The sequence below is a fragment of the Taudactylus pleione genome, unplaced genomic scaffold (assembly GCF_031769625.1).
Source record: "Taudactylus pleione unplaced genomic scaffold, aTauple2 ptg000032l, whole genome shotgun sequence".
NCBI lineage: Eukaryota > Metazoa > Chordata > Amphibia > Anura > Myobatrachidae > Taudactylus > Taudactylus pleione.
In genome coordinates, this window is record NW_028284434.1 from 1,181,443 (window position 1) to 1,202,122 (window position 20,680).

A 20,680-nucleotide genomic window follows, 5' to 3' on the forward strand; every position below is an offset into this window, starting at 1 on the left:
TAGTAATTCAATCATTTATCCATGCTGTCATTCTGTACATAACTTTAGAACAGTTGCATCAATATCAGATCACCTGTCATTCTGGATGATATCATACAACATGGTTTACAGCATTCTGTTTTTCCCATATAAAACATTTCCAAATATATACTTTATTTATTTGTTTCATATAATGGGGTAGATGTATGAAGCCCAGAAACGGTATCAGCGAACGTTAAGTGCACTGATACCGTTTCTCCCCGATGTATGATCGGGGGTCTGGGCGGTAATGTCATTATCGGCGCTGCTATCTACAAGATAGTAGCGCCGACAGCCTGGGCTATGTACGAACGGTCAGATCGTCTGACCGTTCGGCCGGCTGTAACTGTCATTATCGACAGCTACAGCCTGGCGCTAGCCTATCCCCACAGCAGGGACAGTGCTGTCCCTGCTGCGGCTGCTGCTGGCTCCAGGGCTCCACGCGGGGATCTCGCGATACTTGCGAGATCCCGCGCATGCTCAGTGGAGCCGGCCAGGCCTGACACACATCGCATCAGCACTAGGCTGATGCGCTGCTGTCTCTAGTGTGTAGCGCCGGAGGGGGGAGTTAACGCTCCCCCTCTCCGGCCGATGAGATGTTTATACATCTCATCGGTAGTGCTTCCTGCTTCACCTCGGTAAAGAGGCGAAGCGGGAAGCGTTATAGCGGCACGTTAAGTGCCGCTATAATACATCTACCCCAATATTACCAAAGTCAAATTGTCTGCATGCGCAGTCATGTACCCTGGGGCTGATTCTGACTTGGGAACAAAGCAAAAAACAAAAAAAAAGTACTGTAACTTTGCACCTTGGCAAAACCATACTGCACTGTGGGGGAGATGTACTGTAACATGTGCAGAGAGATTTAGATTTGAGAGGGGCTTGTCCAAGCTCAAATTCAACTTTTACTATACAAGAAATGCAGGGCTTAGAACACTGCTGAAGTCAAGCAAGTAGGATGTAACGATACAGGATTTAAACCTCTATACGCTCTGGCCTATACCTTCTAAATCCTGCCTATACCTCCTAGAATTGTCGCTATTTGCGTATGCAGTCATACAGTAAATAAATGCCTTCAGACTTTGAAATGTGTTTCCAACGCACAAAGGTTATTATTCAACATAAAAACAGTAGGTTACATGCTGTGATCTAAAGACAATTTAGCGCAAAGCAATCATACAGACCCAAGGTACAGTTATTACATACGCACACGCTCTGGGACCAGTTACCGGCATCAACAAGAAACCTCCGTGAACAGCATCAGCAAGAAGACTTCCGATTGGGGTCAGAACGCACATATATACCTTTACAGAAATAGGCAATGCAATAGGCAAGTTTGGCATGATTCCATTGGTTCTCCGTCACGGTGCTTCTGTTACAGGACATTTAACAGGTCACTACAAATGGACACAGGTAAGCCTCCAACAGCCTTTTGTCTCCTTTTTCCTGCCGCATGCAAATCTAAGCTGCTAACATTACCTAGCACATTTTAGTGTTTTAACTCTCTACAGTCCATAAGTTGCGAACGCATGTTGTGATCTTCTCACCGATGACACCGGATAGCTGTTGAGACAGAGTAGATCAGTACAACACCAAACACGGTTTGCTTATCATGTACTAAACCTTAGATATCAAATAGTCTTTATTTCACAACATAAGTAATAAATGAATAAACCTTGAATATTACACTTTGAAGCTATGGAACCTTTTATGTGAGTGTGCAGTGTTTAAGTATCGGGGGTTTGGGAAAGGATGCTAGTTAGAGTTCACCATGGTACGTGTTTGCAGGATTGATCCCTTTGTATGTATCAGTGACTGTCTGTATTTATGTAGTGAGGACTTTTAACTTGGGGCAGATGCGTAACAGCGTTCGCATGTGGGGTATTATGCATTCGCTAATGTGCGTTGTGTTAACAGCGCAATGGTGTGTATTTAATGTGTGTATGGGGTATGGTGAAATATGCGATCGCATGATGCTAATAATAGCATCGCCGTATGTACTTAAGTGTGAGTTTCTCTAAAATGGCGCTGGGCGGCCATTCGCAAAATGGCGTCGTGCAGATCTAATTTTTTTTAAGATGGTGTCTTGTGCCCATTCGCAAGATGGTTTTGTTCCAATCTAATTTTAAACTGATTCTGTCTCAGCCAATTATCCAGCTTTGACAGATGCTAAAACCAATCAGGGATTGGGGCTGTGTCAGATGTATCTGAGGAAATGGACGCATTTAGGGTCCCATCTGCGCATGTGTCTTAATCTGAAAACGTGGTCTGCACATGCATCATACAATGTGTCCAAAGTCATAAGTACTGTAGCTTCGTACACGTCGCATTGTGAGTGGACAGAGCATAACAGTAAGTAGAGGTTTCTGGGTGGCACCAGGGCAGCAAGTTTTAAGATGCACGGAGCATCTGCATTTGATGGTAGTTTCATGGGAGTGTAGATCAATTTCTGATACTAATGATGATGGCTGAAGAACGACTGGAATAATACTCATTAGTCCATAGACTGCCGCGATGAGGAGCGGAGGCAGATGTAGTATGTTCATCGAGGAAGATGAGCTGGGCAGCAGCATTGAGGGAAAACAGATTGGAGTGGAGATAGGTGAGAGACAGGTAGGTCATATAAGAGGAGTTTAAAGTAGTCCAGTCAGGAGATGACCAGAGAGTGGAAGAGGGTCTTAGTTGCCTCCAGGGTAAGAAAGGGTCTGATCCTGGAAATATTTTTGAGATGGAAAAGGAAGGACTGCACAAAGTACTGAATGTAGGGTTTGAAGGTGTGGGAGGCATCAAGAATAACTCCAAGACTACACACTTACAGACTAGAGGTGATTGTGGTGCTGTCAATAGATAATTAAATTATGGGAGGTAAGGTTATTTGGGATAAGATTATTTTGGTCATGACATAGAATAACATAAATATTATGTATTACTACAGCTCAGTTGATGTTAGTGTGGAAGGCACAGGACAGCTATTGGCAACTATTGCTCTCTATCAAGACTCAACCTACAAGATACCCTATGAGGGCTCAGAGGTTCTTCTGACATCCAGAACCATTTTGTACATTGGAATCCTTCTAAAATCAGGAAATAGCAGTACATTGTCTGTGCTAATGAAAAATTGCTATGCAACAACATCAAGGAACCCATCTTCCCCTGCAAAATATGATATTTTGAAAGACAGGTTTGTATTTAGCATAAAACTTGATTCTACAGTTTCCTATTTTCCTATACATTTCTTTTGATTAAATTAGGCTCATTCTGAATTGGAAGCAAACTTAATTGCATAAAATACACATTTTCATATTGTTTGTGCACACCAAAAATGTGTATGCCTACATTTGTGCCAAGACTCTTGTGCATTCCACACGTGCCCGTCCTTACACATGTGGCAGAACCGATCAAGGAAACGGCATGCAAGCTCATAAAGAGTACAGCGAGGGTGTGTTCACAGAATTATTATAAAGTTAGAGGTGGAGACAATCAACACACCTATAAGGAGGTCTTTCTGAGGGGTTTGCTCTACCCTTGGATCAAAGATCCGCACTACTGTATGCAAAGTTGTATATAACTTGCGGAGTGATTGTCTGCTATCTGTACACTTGGGTATATTTACTAAAGTAAGAGTTTTTAGAAGTGGAGATGTTGCCCATAGCAACCAATCAGATTCTACTTAACATTTATCTAGCGCATTCTAGAAGATAATAGCTAAAATCTGATTGGTTGCTATGGGCAACATCTCCACTTCTAAAAACTCTCACTTTAGTAAATATACCGCTTAGTTTGATACTAATCATCATCATCATCATCATAACCAGTGAGAACTTGTACCAGCCTATACTAGGTGCTAAAAATAAAGCATTATCCATCTTTTCATCCAACTAGCCATTGAAAGATAATCTGACCAACTAAACAATCATGAAGTATTCTCCCTACAACTAACAATTAGTTTCACTCCAACTTAACAACTCTGACATTACTTTTGTATAGTTTACAAAAGAGAAACAATATTTTTCAAAAATGCATTAAAACTAGCATTTATTTTGTCCTTAAACATTCTGATTAATTCTGCCTTCACATTGGCTTCTGTCAAGCTATGAATGAATACCAAGTTGGTAACCAGATAACCTAAAAATATACCAAGTCAATGCTATATCCAGATATCTGTATACATATGTTACTATAAAAAAAAGTTGCAATGCAAAGTAAGCATAAAATATACAAATGATTTGACAGATATAAACATGTAATTTCCTCTCCTACAAATATATTCAATAACATTAGTCCAGAACCAATTTGATTCACTCATGAAATTCCATGGCTTGAGTTAATTACCTCATGGGAAAATAATTCTGCTCTTTCATTTCATAACTGTATTTTATGTCGAAAGAAAAAAAAATAGACAAATGATCAGTTGTTTCATAAATGTTGAGCGAAAGTTTTGAAATGCTTATGCTAAAACCTGTGCTCTAATGGGGACATTTGATAAGCAGACAGCTATGAGCAGGCCACACTCCTGAAAGTGTTCCTGACCCCAACTGAGACTGGAACACATATAGTAACTCGCCAATGCAATTCCCTAGCTATACAACCCTGTGGGAGCAGCAGTAGGACATTGTCCACCTACTTCTATTAAAATTATTTAGTTAGGGGGAAAGTTTACCCATACACTATACGATAATCATTTAGTTGGGTTGGTTAAATAAAACATGTTTGAGTTAACCAACTTGTCTGAACGCCACCTTTTGACGATTTTTGGCATTTGAGGGCGAGGCATTTGAGGGCAAACAGATCAATTTCTGCCATACATTACCCAAATATCATTCCAACCAGCCAACTCTTTGGCTGGTTGGAACAATAATCAAATAATGTATGGTAAGCTTAATATACAATCCTTGTAGTGACCACAGTCAGTATCATGTCTAATCATATTCAAGTTTTGAATCAAGCATCTTATCTCATTTCTGTTGGACATTGATGTTTTTACAGCTGTCCCAGCAAGCAGGACTCCTCTATTAAAGTGATTGAAAATGGAAACTCTCAGAATGGACGCTTTTCAGTTCAGCTCTTTGGATATGTCAAGGATTCAAATGTTGTCTATTTGCATTGTGACATTCATATTTGTGATAAGGCCAATGAGACATGCACACATGTGAGTACAAGCCAAATGCAACAAATTACTGTTACAGTGTAATAACAGTATGGATTATATGAATACTTATTTTTCTGCTACCACTACCATCTCTGGTTAATAAATTTCAGTGCAGCAAAATAGATGCATTGTTGCAATGTTATTGCAGTGTAAACACAAATGGAATAAAACAGTATGTTATAGATTATTTACAGTTTATTGTTTCCCATACAGTTTTAAAGGAATTGTTTATATTTTCGTCACCTATTTACAGTTCATAATTGAAAATACATTTACATTTAAATTTTTCCCCAAAAGAAAAAACAGTTTTGACACTTGCGGCACACAATTTTTTATTTGATGGGGGGATGGGGGGCTGTGGTGTAGTGATTGGCATTGCTGCCTAACAATGATTTACAAGCTTGCTTTTAATACCGACTCCGTGTGCTCACTGCTGCCTTGACGTCACTTAGCTGAATTTCCATACGCCGAGAGCGAGCGGTCGCATCTAGCGAGCGGGCCTGAATCAGGTCCACTTTCCACTTCAATCCTTACTATTTAAATAACATCAACCTTTACATGATAATATTTCTTTATGAAGTCTGTATATAATATGGGTCACACATAGGGCATGATTTAGTGGTGGAGGCAGAAGCACGCACAGTTGCATTTATTGGCAGTCATCCATCTGCTGCCATGTGCAAATGCAGATGCAAAGTCCTTTACATCTGTGTGTCCAAGGGACTGAGACACCTGCTGTCAGCGGACATACATGCAGTAATACCAATTGGTGCGTCCTTAGCCCTATGGCAGGTGCAGTTTCTCTGTCTGAGTATGGCCTCCTGAGTGTCTTTATATGCAACCACTTTCACTGACACTCCCATAAGGCTGACCATCTCCATGCATGTGCTAAGCCACCTCCCTGTCACCGCCCAGTAACACCCACTATAGTTTTAATAAACTCTCTGTGTTTGCCACAATAATGTCACTTATAATACAAGAGTTGATTGAAAAGTAATGAGACTGATTTTTTTATTCAGAATCAGATGACTCAACAGGAACTGAACAGTAGCGTCCTTCACATTCAATATATTTTTGCAATGTTTTAACAATGATTTAAAGACTGTTTTGTTACATCAGTATTAGTGTTGCAGCTGTGGCATTTTTCACTTCATCATCTGTTGAAAACTTCTTTCCATGCTAAGTCCCGGCTATATGGAGGGTGTTTCAGTGCTGTCCCATTAATTTCAGTCAGTGCTGCCAATGCAACAGCAGCATCATGTGGTTGGGCATTGTCTTGGAGCAAAGACCACTGTTTCTTCAGAAAATGTGGTCATTTCTTCCTCATGGCTCCATGCAAATGAGTTTTCAGGACGTTTGCATAGTAACCATTAATTGTCTGTACACAGGGAACACAGTGCTGTAGGCGAATTTGTATGTTTCCAAACACTGGACTGTTTGGATTCAGAATCATAATGACAAATCTATGATTCATCACAGGTCACAATCGATGTCAGGAAATCATGTATCCTCTCCGACAATTGAACGGTGTACTTGCACAATTAAACTCGTCATCACATCTGCTCTTCTGTGAGATTTCTGGGTACCCACCTGGAAAAACGTGATGCATTTTCAGTTCCTTCGTCACAATATGCTGTACCATTTGAATGAGATACCAAGTGACGCCGAAAGTTCTCTTAAGTTAACCTTCTGTCATTTTGCAACATCTCCGCAGCTTTGGCAATCTTGACATCTGTAACTGCGGTGGATGGTTTCCCAGAATGCGCTTCATCAGTCACTTGCGTATTATCCTCTTTGAAGTGCTTCCATCACTGAAATACTGCAGCACGACTAATTGTTTCTCCACCGTATGCATGCCATAACATTTCATGAGCTTCATTTCCGCTTTTTCCAAGTTTAACACAAAATTCAATCACTCATCTCTGATGTAATCTCACAGACACGTCTTCCTCATCCTCCGTGACGAAATGTATGAAGATGTTCCACTTGCTGTGACCAACAAAGAAGACTATGGCAGTCCAACCGCAGGTTCAGACACATCGATGTTTGAGCTTCATAATATAACCAGCATAGCGTTGCTACGGCTACCTATGGGACAGAAAAGCAGAGGCAGTCTCATTACTTTTTAATCAGCCCTCATATAAAACAGTTCAACATAGATGATACAATACCAATGAAGAACTCACAGAAGCTAGCTTTACCTTCAGCATTGACCTGACTCAACTATTTCTACTTCATCTAGTCCTGCTCTGGAACGAGGGCTTTCCGTACTTTCCGTACCTACAATGGAGCTACAGATACAACTTTAAGTTTGGGGCCTATAATTAGACAAGGTATGTTTACTAATTTGTATATACTTTACCTCCTTAAAAATTTAATTATTCCTAAACAATAAATTACATTCCAAAAATCATAAATTAAATAATTATAAACTTGAGGGATACTTTGTTTCTGTATCTACATATGGAACATATGCTACTTTCTATGTGCACTGCAGTCCTTATTACAACAGGTTTTCATCTTGTTAATTCAATATTTTTTTTTTGTATTCCATTGAAAGGATAAATTCACCCAAAGGCAAAATTGAAATAAATACTAAATAAACAGGAAAGGTACCTGTACGATTTATTGGAGAATTATGCAAGAGCAGATAAATTAGATTCTTCTTCTTCTTGAATGTTAACTAGCAAACAATATAATAAAAAAAAGAAGAAAATTGCATTCAGTATCTGAATTAGTGGAATTGTACTTTGCAGTTGTTAATAATAAAAAAACTGGAAAATTGCCCTTATTAAACATGCTATATTCCATGGGTTGAATGTAATAGAATAAGAATTTGCAGCAACTTACTGTATATAAAGACTACATTAAGGATCCCCAAATGTATGAAGGACCCTCCATTTCTGACATCTTGATGTGCCATTGGAATGCCAGAAGAATGGCCAGAATGCAGGCACCTCGTAAGCCAGCATAATACATTTTTCCTTATACATCATAGAAGTGCACAGGAAAAGGAACAATATTGGTATGCTGTAATTTTCAGGAATGTGCATTGCCAAACTTGGAGGACACACATCGCTGAGTTTTTTGTCCCCTCCATGACAGTTAGATCTAGAGCTATATAATTTACTAGCAAGTTACATGTAAGCTGCAGCTAGTTCTAAATATCCCAAGATGCAATGCTGGTTTCACGAGAGATCAAACTCAGACCTTTCATTAATTGGTTTTTAATTAAATTGCTGTGAAATGCACTGAGGGCCTGATTCAGAGATGTACGTTTATCCAAGGATGAATACACATCTCCAATAGCTAGGAGTCTGCGTCTGCGCAGGACTCATTCTACGCAAGTGTAGAATGAGTCCTGATATCTCGCTCGCAGAGCACCCAAGCCGCAGCATGATTGACATGCTGTGGAATTTGGTGGGCAGGGCGGGGCGTGCCTGGAAGAAACTAGGCCAGGGTCTGTGTTTGTGGATACAGATTCCTGGCCTCTTGAGTAACCAGGCACCAGCCAGGCTGTGGAAAGCTTCAGATCTGAATCAGGCCCTGAGATGGTCCAAACAGCACCTCACTGTGGTGGTTTCATAAACTGTATGGATTCCCACTACATTGGGCTCAGTTTAAAAGTTTTGCAGTCTCCACTCATTCAAGTTTAATGGTAAAAAACAGAAAGAATGGTCATAAAAGATTGAAAGAATTGTGTGTGGTCAGTGTGGTTTCAGTGGGTCGGGTGTGGCTAAATTTGTCCTGATTTTTTTCATGTTGTGAGATATGCATTATACACACACCAAAAGTACGTCATTTTCTATAAATATATTTCTTTATATTTGCAGTTGAATCAACCACAAAAAAGCCACCCACTGATGGTGAGTACTCCATTTACTATGCTCCAGTCACAATAGTGATCATATCAGTTTGATATACATATCTGGAACTGGTGTTCAATAGGCTTCCAGTCACAGGCAAGTACTGGTGCAACCTGACCTTGGGTTGCCAGGAAAAATCTGCAACTACCTTGTTAACTGCAAGTAAGGTAGCCCAAGATGTAGATTATGCTGGTAATGTTGAAGTTCACTATAGGAAAGGGGATATTTCTGCCATGGAGAAATAGGTATGGCATGTGTAAGCGCTAGGGGCATTTCTAGAGAGGAGGGGACCCGTGTACAGTCTCCAACACGGGCCCCCTCCTCTACACCCGGCGGCCAGCAGCGCACTGAGCTGTGCGTGGCCAGTCCCGGAGTTATAGACTGTGGGCCCTAGAGTGTACCCAGTGTCTATAGTGTATGCACAAGGCATCGGGAAAATGGTTGCGGCAGCCATTTTCCCTGTACTGCGCATGTGCAAATGATGGGAAAATAGCCGCCGTGGCCATTTTCCAGTAGTTTTACAGCACCGGACCCCCACACCGACGTGGGACTCCGGAGAGGTAAGTAATATTATGGGTGTGTGGTGTTGGGCCCCCCTGGACCCAGGGGCCTGTGTTCCCCACACACCCTGCACCCATTATAGATACTCCCCTGGTAAGAGTCATGGTACTTATGTTTTTAGTACTATTTGATATACAACTAAAATTGTACTAATGATTGCTCCACCTGTAAACTCTGAATCCATCCATGTAAAAGGATTTTCATAATTTCCTTAATCACTTTAAAACTTTTTCATCAGACTCCCAAAAATGTCTTATGTCATCTAAAAACACTTACCAGTAAATTACCTCCTCCTCCATTTTTATAGCACTATCTAGCCATTTCTACTCCTAGGTTTTCTTTTCTACATGCAGATACTGTACATGACAATTCTCAGCAACCCATACAACCCCATATAAAACCAAAAAGTTTCACCAAATATGTCACCAAATATGTCTGATATGTCTTACACAGGGGTGTATCTATAATGGTTGCAGAGTGTGAGGCACACATGGGCTCCTGGGTCCAGGGAGGCCCACACCACACACCCTGCACCCATTTATTTATAAATTGCTTCCCCGGAGTCCAGCGCTGTACAAATCACTTGGAAATTGGCCACCACATCCATTTTCCTGGCATTTTGCACATGTGCAGTAGGGATAATGCTGGGAAAATGGCTGCCAAGCCACTTTTCCAGTGACCTGCACATGTGCAGTAGACTCTGGCACAGACTAGTGCCCACTGTCTACTGCTGCTCTCAGTGCACTGCCAGCTGCTGGGTAGATAAAGAGGTAGCCGCGGATGGAGACTGCATAAGTAAAAAAAGACATGGTGGAACTCAATCTATTAGACTATAATAAGTAACATGAAATTATATATAATTTAAACTGGAAATCATAGGGGTACACACTGATGGTCAGGTGGATCCTCCTTTCTGTGTCCTCCAGTCGATGCATAGTATCATAAAAAAAACAAATACTGTATACACATGTGTAAAACAGTTTTTTCTTTCTCTAATAATTGACAATAGTTCAAATGCACCCTTTGTGTTCAATAGAAGAGAAACAAGTTAAAGATGTAGGCATACCCAGACTCACACATCTTATTGTGGTGTCAAACATATAAAGGTTTCTTTAAATCAGCAGGCAATATCTGAGCATAAGTGGCGTAACCTACTCACAGTAAGTGTGTATGTATTGATGCATATCTTGGTTTCTTTCAAGGCCTCAAACTGTCATCACCATTACACTTTTGGTCACCATTAGAAGGTGGTCCAGAAACTGTGGCCAGAGGCAATTATATGTCCAAAAAATATTTATTAAAAAAGACCCAAACAATTAAGGTACTAAAAGAATTAAATGATAAAAACACACAATACCTAAAAAGACCCCCAAGGGCCCTTTGCAGACAAAAGTCCAGTGTAAAACAAAAAGTCCAATAAGTAAAAATAATGTCCAAATTATATTGTTTAGAATCACAAAATGGATCAATTCATTATACCTAAAGGTTTGAAGTATAGAGATGGGCTGTTCACACTCTCTGCTAGTCAACATGTTTCGGCTCCATATGGGCCTTTATCAAGACATGCCTGGAGTGTGAAGGAGCCCTATATTTAAGGGTAAAGCAGCCAATTGTTAGAGCAGAGGAGATGTCCTCATCAACATGGGACATCTCACAAGTAATTCAAGCTTCCCATTAAAAGATAACTTTGGATACGTCAAGTTGTTATTATACAATACACTTATCAAAATAGTTACATTGTTCAAATAATATGAATTAAAACAAGAAATCTATTACAGGTGTACCATGGCAACCGTGCCAATACCACAAGTGTCCAGCTATGTGTTTTCAAATGATCCAGGAAATCAGAATACATACCATTATGTATACTGTTAAATCTAAGAAGTTAATTGATTCTTCCTGTATATCAAATGTCAATACTATATTTTTAACATTAGAATTCAGAAATTCACAGAACTGTCTGAGAGTCTCCCTTCCTCCTCCCCAAACAAAAAAATATCATCAATGTATCTAGCGTAGGATACGAGGCTTGCTCCAAATGGATTATTGGCCCTGATGTTATTTAGCTCCCATGCACCCATAAAAAGGTTTTCATAGCTTGGAGTGAACCTGGTGCCCATTGCAGTGCCTGTCTTCTGTGTAAATAAATTATCCTTAACAGAAAAAAATTATTGAACAAAATTAACTCAATACTCTCTACAAGGAAATCATGTAGTTTCACAGGTAAATCAGACATACCCAGGAAATGACATGTCGCCTCTACAATAGCCTTATGTTCAATAATGGTGTAGGGGGAACTAACATCTGCCATTACTAAAAGCAATTCTTTTTCCCATGTAATGGACTCCAGTAATCACAAAAAATCCCTAGTGTCTCTCAGATGTTATTTATGTAAGCAGACAAGAGGTTGGAAATAAAATTCTATGAAACTTGAGAGATTCACCATTATAGAGTCCACCCCTGATATAATTGGCCTAAGGGGTGGTTTCTCCAGGCATTTTTGCACTTTGGGCAGAACGTGTATGACAGGTATTGAGGGCTTTTCATTCACAATAAATTTGCCTCCTGGTCAGTAATAATGCCTTTGGTTACGCCTTTCCTACCATTTGGCATAGTTTTATTTGAGTTTGTTCAGAAGAGTCACCCCTTAATTTCCTATACGTTTTAGGGTCCTGGAGTTGATGGTGAGGGGTGAGGGACCTCATTTCCACTTCCTCCAGTCCCAAAGTTTTTTGATTAATGAAAAACTGTTTCACAGTTAATTTCTGCACACATTTTTGTACATCTATAAAGATGTCAAAGGTTTCAATATGATTTGTTGGGACATAGTTCAAGCCATTTTGGAGGACCTTGCTTTCCTCATGTGATAAAACATGTGAACTTAGATTAAATATTTTAATCAAAGGGAGATTTTCTTCTGCTTTTTCTATGGTAGATGGAGTATTACTTGAATCAATATTGTTGGTGCTACTCTCCTTTTTCTTTTATTTCTATTTCTAGAAGCATGCTTTTTGGGGGGTTTTCTACCTCCTCTTTTTCCCCTAGGGCAAATGTATTTATTTCTATGTAGGGTGTTTTGTCCCTCCCTCTCTCTAAAAAAGTTGTACGTCTGTACTCACGGACTGTTGATTGAGGGGCAAAATCTTCCCTAAGGGGTGAATAACGATTCTGTGAGAAAAATGTGTCGTCTGATTCTCTATTAGTGTATCGCAAATGTATAAAGGTTCTCCTTGGTGGCAGAATTCTCCACTCAGGGGTCCTTTCTCTATCGACATCCCTGTCAAGTCTATCTTCAATGGGGACTATGTATGGGGTTCTGTCTGGTCTACTGAACCTTTGTTTATTTTCCCCTCTTGGACTGTACCTATTCCTTGATGGTTTCTCACTGTTGGTTGATCCAACATAATAGGAATTCTGTTGGATTCCCTTCTGTCTCACTCTCTTTAAGGAAATCACGATTCATACTGTATATTGGATTCTATTGTTTCTGGTTTCTTATTGATTGGATTAAGGGATTCTTCCTTTTCCCTGTTGAATTGTTTTACTTTTTTTTTTTAACAGTCTTTCAGACTTTCTAAGTCTGGACTCTATTGACCCTTTAATTTCCCAAAGTCGTCTAGATTGGAAAAAGGCTGGACTAGTGACTTAAGCACCTTAATTTCTTCATGAAACATTTTGAGATCTCTTTTTCTCACTTGAACAATTAATACCATGAGGGTAAAAGAGCAATTTTTAAAACTATTTTCCCATTGTTTCCTAAAATCCTCCCCTGGATGTCGTGATGGTGGACTGTTTATTTATTTCCAACCCATTTGGTATCAAGTTTTGTGCTAGATATTTCTCCATTGTTACAACTTCCCACCAGACCTTACGTTCCTTTAGTAACATATTTTCTAGTTTTTCCATTATACTCTCTAAGTCATCATTAATCAGTTCAACCAACTCTGGGCCCTCATTGAATGCTTTCTCAAAATAGTTACATCTTTGATCTCTAAAGGAAAACATGTTTAGGTATGCAGTGGGTATATTTACAACAAATGCTGCCTTTTCCTTGGAAGTCAGAGGTGAAAGACAAATCTCAGTAAAAAGACAAATGAATCCCTGGTAATTTTTGCTCAATACAAAGCTGCCCAAAACAGATTCACCACAGGGAACTTCACCAAATTCTGATTATAACATGTAAAAACGGACACATGGGCTACTGCACACCCTGCATTATTCATAACTTACTTTTCCAGAATCCATCGATGTACAAATCACCTGGAAAATGTCCGCTGCATCCATTTTCCTGGCATTTTGCACATGTGCAGTAGGGAAAACACTGGGAAAATGGCTGCCGAGCCACTTCCCCAGTGACCTGCACATGCGCAGTAGACTCTGGCACAGACTAGTCCCCACCATCTACTCACACTTCTTATTGTGGTGTCAAACATATAAAGGTATCTTTTCCACCAATGTGATGTTTAAACTGGTGTCCCGTGCTTGAAAATATAACTGGAAATAGAGATTAGGCATACCCCACTCACTGAAAGGTCAGGAAGGTGTCAAGCATATAAAGGTTTCTTTAAATCATCAGGCAATATCTGAACACAAGTGAGGTACCCTACTCATGGTAAGTGTGGATGTATTGAAGCATATCCGGGTTTCTTTCAAGGCCTCAAACTGTCATCACCATTGGGAGGTGGTCCAGAAACTGTGGCCAGAGGCAATTATATGTAAAAAAAATGTTTATTAAAAATGACTCAAACAAATAGGTTATTAAAAGAATAAAATTATAAAAACACATAATATCTAAAAAAAAAAAAAAACAAGGGCCCTTTGCAGCAAAAGTCCAATGTAATATAAAAATTCCAATAAGTACAAATAATGTCCAAATGATATTGTTTAGATTCACAAAAGATCAATGCATTATATCTACAAGGTTTGAAGTATAGAGATGGGCTCTTCACACTCTTTGCTGGTCAACGATTTTGGCCCCATATGGGCCTTTATCAAGACATTTCAGGAGTGTGAAGGAGCCCTATATTTAAGGGTAAAGCAGCCAATCATTAGAGCGGGGGAGATGACCTCATCAGTCTGGGACATCTTACAAGTAAATCAAGCTTCCCTTTAAAAGATAACTTTGGATATGTCAAATTGTAATTATATAATACACTTATCAAAATAGTTACAATATAAATAAAATATGAATTAAAATAAGCAATCAATGACACATGTTGTCATGGCAACCGTACCATTACCAGAAGTGTCCAGCTATGTGTTTTCAATGGTGGGAACCATTCATTGGCTGAGAGAGGCAGAGGCTCACCTCTCTCAGCCAATAAACACTTAGCCTCAGCATTTCTAAGAGAAATGCAGCGGCTGACCTGTCATTCGGGAAGTACAGTCCTTAGAGGCCAGTATTAAGTTCATGGTTCCGGCTCCTCGTTTTTTTGTTTTAAATAGATGCTGGATGCCTGTCTGTACAAGAGAACCTGTACAGGTATTGTAGGTGAGTATGTGTGAGTGTGTATGTGTGTAATAAACTTACTTTCACGGTGTGTGAGTGTTGTCTTTATTTTAACAATTCTTTTGCAGGTGAACTAGAAGTACCAGTGGGCCCTTAATGCCCTGCATGCCGGTTCTCCAAGTACCAGCATGTGGGGGAGGCTTGCTGGGACCTGTAGTTCTAATGTAAAAACAATGTTTGTATATCTTTTTTTACACATCACTCTTTATACTATCAATCCGGAAGCCATCGGCCAGGGGTGTCGGGGATAGCCTCGGGCTATCAGCTCTGTACTGGGGTGCCCTGGAGAGTAATACTTCTTTATTGGGGGGTCTCCACCTCCCCAGGGATCCCTGGCTTGGGCTGACTAGTGGTCAAGTTTAATGCTTTGGCCAGGGGACCTGGTGAAAGGATTCCCCAGGCTGTGGCATTACACCCCCGCTAGAAAGAATCTGTAGCTGGTTATGGTAAATACAGGGGAACCCTACTCATTTTTCTCCCCTGTATTTCCAAAACCAGCACCGTCTCACTGAGCCCAGTCTTTTGTCCCCCATATTTACACAACCAGGACTGGCTCTGAAAAGTCTGGGGCTAGTTGTGATTTTAGGGGGAAACCCAAAGTTATATGTTTTTTTAATTTTAAATATTTTGTAGCTTTTTACACTCAGATTCATGCACGGATCTCACTGATCTGTGTATGCATCTGTATCAATCATAACTGCTCATGCTAAATTCGAAAGTATAAAGTAGATCTATTACTTTGGGGATTTGAATCTTAGTAAATTTGGCATTCGTATGTTGATCTATATAAAAGTACCAATGTTCGATTTTGAGTGGGATTCGGTTTTATGTTCGATTTGACATTTGGTTTTGCCTTTAGTAAATCTCCAAATGCAAAATCGAATAAATATTGAAAGTCAAATCACACTAAAATCAAAAATGAACATTAGTAAATATACCCCTATATCTCTTCTTTAACAAATGCCCATATTCTCAACAATTCATATCAATCAATTCACAAATGCTGTATTTCCACCTCTAATGTGTATCTAATTTGTTTTTACAAATACAGAAGTAGCCATCTTATCTTTAGACTACAGCCATTTATAATTGACCTTCAATGTGTTGCATTTCATTTCATTCAGAATTTTACTGCTGTACTTGAAAAAAAAAACACTTTTCAACACCACAAATTCCTAATAAAAAAATGTCTAGGATGGTTTGCTCCTTTAAAACAAGATCACAAGCACAAAGTGACCAAGAGGAATCAAATATCGAGGAAGACTGAAATGTGGTCTTTCCTCCACATTTGCCTTAATACAAAGACACCTTAGTCTGTCATACCCCTTTTACACCAGAGCTAAAACGTGAGTTATTGCAGGGTTAACCCGGGTTGCTTCTAGGTGTAAAAGGGGCCAGGGATGGATTCCCGGGTTGCTTGACCCGGCAATCCAACTCAGGTAACTTGCAGGGTTTAACATGGGAACAACCAATGAAACCCTGCAGTCTAAATGGGTAACCTGGGTTGTCCAACCCAAGTCCCATTTACAGCATAAGGACTTCCTGTTTTCTCAGCGCTTGGAGATGATGTTACCTCCAAGCGCCGGGAGAAGTGTTGCACTGCACCCATGTGCAGTGTGAAAGGTGCTGATTCGGGAATATTCCAGATCAGCGCCATATTGGAAAACTGTGTTCCAAATCTCGGGTCAGACCCTGGACTTGGGTGGAAAAGCAGTATCAGTAATCCCACATGGAAGGTTTATTCATTCTTTAAGTTAAGTACCTTTGAGCATGTAAGTGGTAATTATATTACTTAGCTGTTCTCCTACAAATCATAGTCTCCTGGAGGGCTGCCAGTCATACATGTCAAGTGAAAGAAGAGAGAGGAGTAGCAAAGCGAGAATTTTACCATGCCGACAGAGCACAAAAGGGTGTTCCGAAGCCTGTTTGCTCACTACATCATGTGCCATGTAACTGTGGTTGTCATGGTAGTCAAATGACACCATGCACACCCTGCATATTTCTAAATCTTTAATAGCACCCTGAAGAAGAAAAACAAGGAACATTTTTTATTTTTTATTGCAAAGCTTCTGCTTATACCATGACCCAGTTATGTTTAAAAAAAATAAGATTTTCATAGTATTACTGCTTTAAGTGGGAAAAAGAAGATGCATTCATGTTGGATTACAAATCTTATGATCATAAATAAAAATATAAGATACCAGTCCAATAAAGATTTTTTTTTTTCTCTCTTCTTTTTTAGGAGCAACCTCCCTGATGGCTCATATGATGATGGCGGTTTTACTCATTTCAGGGAACTTGCTGTTTTTTATTTATGGTTAGCAATGGTCCCCTGCAACAACTTTTTATTATAACAGAAAAAGTAATGTACTACATATAGCATATTACTTGCCATTATGTACAACACATATATTAAGATTACATAACAAATCATTTTAAATAAAACTCTAATCTGTAAATTCAATATTTAATAAGCTTTTGTTAGTTAAAATTTTACTTTTCACTCTATGTGGCTCCTGACAGAATTATTGATCAATTGTTAAATGATTTGTGCCTGTATTAGTAAAAGAATAATTAATTTCAAATATTGAAAATAATAAAAAATAAAAACATATATTTCTTGCTTTTATTTCATAGGCACATGTTGCTTTTAGTGTGCCCTGAGAAACAAATACCATATGAAGGAGTCAGGATGTAATTTATGATGGTCTCTAAACTAAGCAATGCATACATACTGAACATTAGCCTGTCAATGGAGTGCCACAGGAAAGAGCCTGGAATATATCCAGTATATTCAGGGCCATATTAAGGTCTGTGGGGCCCCTGGGCAACAAACTGGTGGGGACCCCTATATACCACCATTTGTTATCACCCTAGGAACATTTTTTCTCCTTTTATTCACCTTAATGTCCCCAGTAGTAGCCCCTCTTGCAATACCCACTGTAGTAGTGCCCCTTATGCAATGTCCCCAGTAGCAGTGCCCCTTATGCAGTGCCCCCAGTAATTGTCCCCCCTATGCAGTGCCCACTGTAGTAGTCCCCCCTATGCAATGCCCCCTGTAGTAATGCCCCTTATGCATTGCCCCCAGTAGTGGTCCCCCTATGCAGTACCCCTTACATAATGCCTCCAGTAGTGGTCCCATTATACAATGCCCCTTAAATAGTGCCCCAGTAGTAGCTCCCCCTATGCATTGCCCCCAGTAGTAGTCCCCCCTATGCAGTGCCCCCAGTAGTTGTCCCCCCTATGCATTTCCCCCAGTAGTAGTCCTAGTCCCCCCTATGCATTGACCCTAGTAGCACCCCCCAGTGCCCCCATGAAGCGAACCCCCTATACAGTGACCCCTGTAGTGCCCCCCCCTATGCAGTGCCCCTTACACACAGTCACACAAAAGAAAAAAAAACACAACTTACCTGAATCCCCGCTCCTGACGCGACCGCCGCTGTCCGCCCCAAGTCCAGTCTCTTCTCCTGCACTATGGGAGAGACGTCATCATCATGACGTCTCTCCAATCATCACCCACTGCAGGGGGAGCTGGAAGGCAGAGCTCATGAGTGAGCTCCAGCCAGCTCCCTCCATTGATGCAGCAGCCAATAAGAGTCTGTCTGACTCTCATCGGCTGCTGTATCAAACATTCAGCTGCCAGCGGCCGCTGTATGTTTGTAACTGTGTAGTGTGGCCATGCTCACTGCGGTCTACACTACACTAGCGGTGAGGACACTAGCGGCGGGCACCGGCTGCACTGCTGCTAGTGGGGGCCCCTTTGTGTGTGGGGGCCCAGGGGTGACCGCCCCTATTGCCCCCTCCCTTAATCTGGACCTGAGTATATTAGAGATGTGCACCGACACCCATGTTTTGGTTTTCGATCTGTATCTCCTTCAAGGTTTTTGGATCTGGATTCGGTTTTGCAAAACCACCCTTTATTTTCTTTAAAAAATTATAAAAACAGCTAAAATCACATAATTTAAGCCTTTTTTGTTCCTACATTATTATTAACCCCAATAATTTCCAGTCATTTCCAGTCATTTCCAGTCAATTTTGACCACTTCACAGCTCACAATATTATTCTCCAACATAGGCAAAAGTTTGGCTGGCTATACTAATCAACCAACAGAGCAGTGGCACAAACACATGGCAGTTATTTCTATTTACAAATGTTTTGCAAATTAGTAATGTATTAACAATAACCAATCAAATTAAAACAGAAATTTACTAAAAATCATGAGTGGAACATTCTTGCTCAAAACAAGTAGTCGTAGTTAACAAGCAGCAAACATAGAACCCCTAAACCATGTGAAAATAGCAACAGCAGACATGAATGCCCCCTACACAAGTGCACTTGCCCCCAGCACAAGCCTATTCTCAATGCAAAATCTGTATTTCCCTCCTGGGTGTGCTGGGCCACTGATGACTGGCACTCTGTGCCCATGCAAAGCCCCGTTCAATCAGACTTTTTGTTGAGCAGTTCCCCAAAATCTCCCCAAGTATCAAAACAGTGTTTTGTACCTGCGGGTCAGAAACAGTGTGGGTCAGATACAGTGCAGAACACAGTGTGGGTCATATACAGTGCAGGTTTGATACAGTACAGGTTGCATAAAGTGTGGGTCTGGTATATTGCAAGATATAGTGCAGGGTACAGTGTGGGGTGGATACAGTGCAGGCAGGATACAGGCCCTCATTCAGAGGCGCTCGCAAAATGCGATCGCTCGTTCTGAATGAGGGCGGCCGCTTCTCTTTTGAAGTGTTGCCTCTGGTTGTTAGCTAAGCTGTGGGTTACCACCCACAGCTTTAGCAACCGACCAGGTTGATGGTCATGATGGTCAAGACCATCGCGACCATCGGGGCTTGTGACGAGACCCTAAGGTTGGGTCTTGGCAACCGCAAGCCCCAGGGAGCTTCCTGCTCTGATCGAGTAGGAAGCTCCCTATTGACATCACTGCTGATGTCAGTGCGGCCGCCCACAAAACAGCAGGCGTTCCTTAAGGAATCCCTCCATTTGTGAAACCACCCCCCGCCACGCCTACAAAACAGGGCAAGCTGTTGTTCAACATCGACAGCCGCCCCTTTTGTAGTGAGCTCCGGAGCGAGAGAATTTCTCTCCCGCTCCGGGGCTTGCACAATCGCAGTGCGGCCGCTGCGCGCGCATGCCCTAAACATCGACCCGCTTGCGAGCGCTCAGCACTTGCGAGCGGGTCTTAATGAGGTCCACAGTGTGGTATACAGTCTAGGTTGGATACAGTGCAGGTTGGATACAGTGCGGGTCTGTTTTAGTGTGGGATACAGTGTGGGTTGGATACAGTGCAGGCCATATACAGTGCAGAAAACATTGTGTGTTGGATACAGTGTGGTATACATTGTGGGTTGGATATAGTACAGGTTGGATACAGTGTTGGCTGGATACAGTTTGGGTCAGATACAGTGCAGACCAGATACAGTGCGGGTTGGATACAGTACAGTTTGGATACAGTGTAGGTCTGTTACAGTGCGGGATAAGAGTGTGGATTGGATACAGTGCAGGCTGGATAGACTGCAGTATACATTGTGGGTTGGATACAGTGTGGGCTGGATACAGTGCGGGTC

General features: G+C 40.9%; 1 protein-coding gene across 1 annotated transcript in view; it reads left to right on the forward strand.

Moving 5' to 3' along the window:
* Positions 1-17,652, forward strand: part of LOC148538904 (uromodulin-like) — a 125,973-nt gene extending 108,321 nt beyond the window's left edge. The window contains exons 17-21 of the mRNA XM_088452090.1: positions 2,954-3,199; positions 5,005-5,167; positions 7,410-7,500; positions 9,001-9,033; positions 17,346-17,652. Coding sequence (XP_088308216.1) covers positions 2,954-3,199; positions 5,005-5,167; positions 7,410-7,500; positions 9,001-9,033; positions 17,346-17,425 — 613 coding nt within the window. The 3' untranslated portion in view covers positions 17,426-17,652. The remainder of the gene's footprint in view (positions 1-2,953; positions 3,200-5,004; positions 5,168-7,409; positions 7,501-9,000; positions 9,034-17,345) is intronic.
* Positions 17,653-20,680: the final 3,028 nt, after the last annotated feature.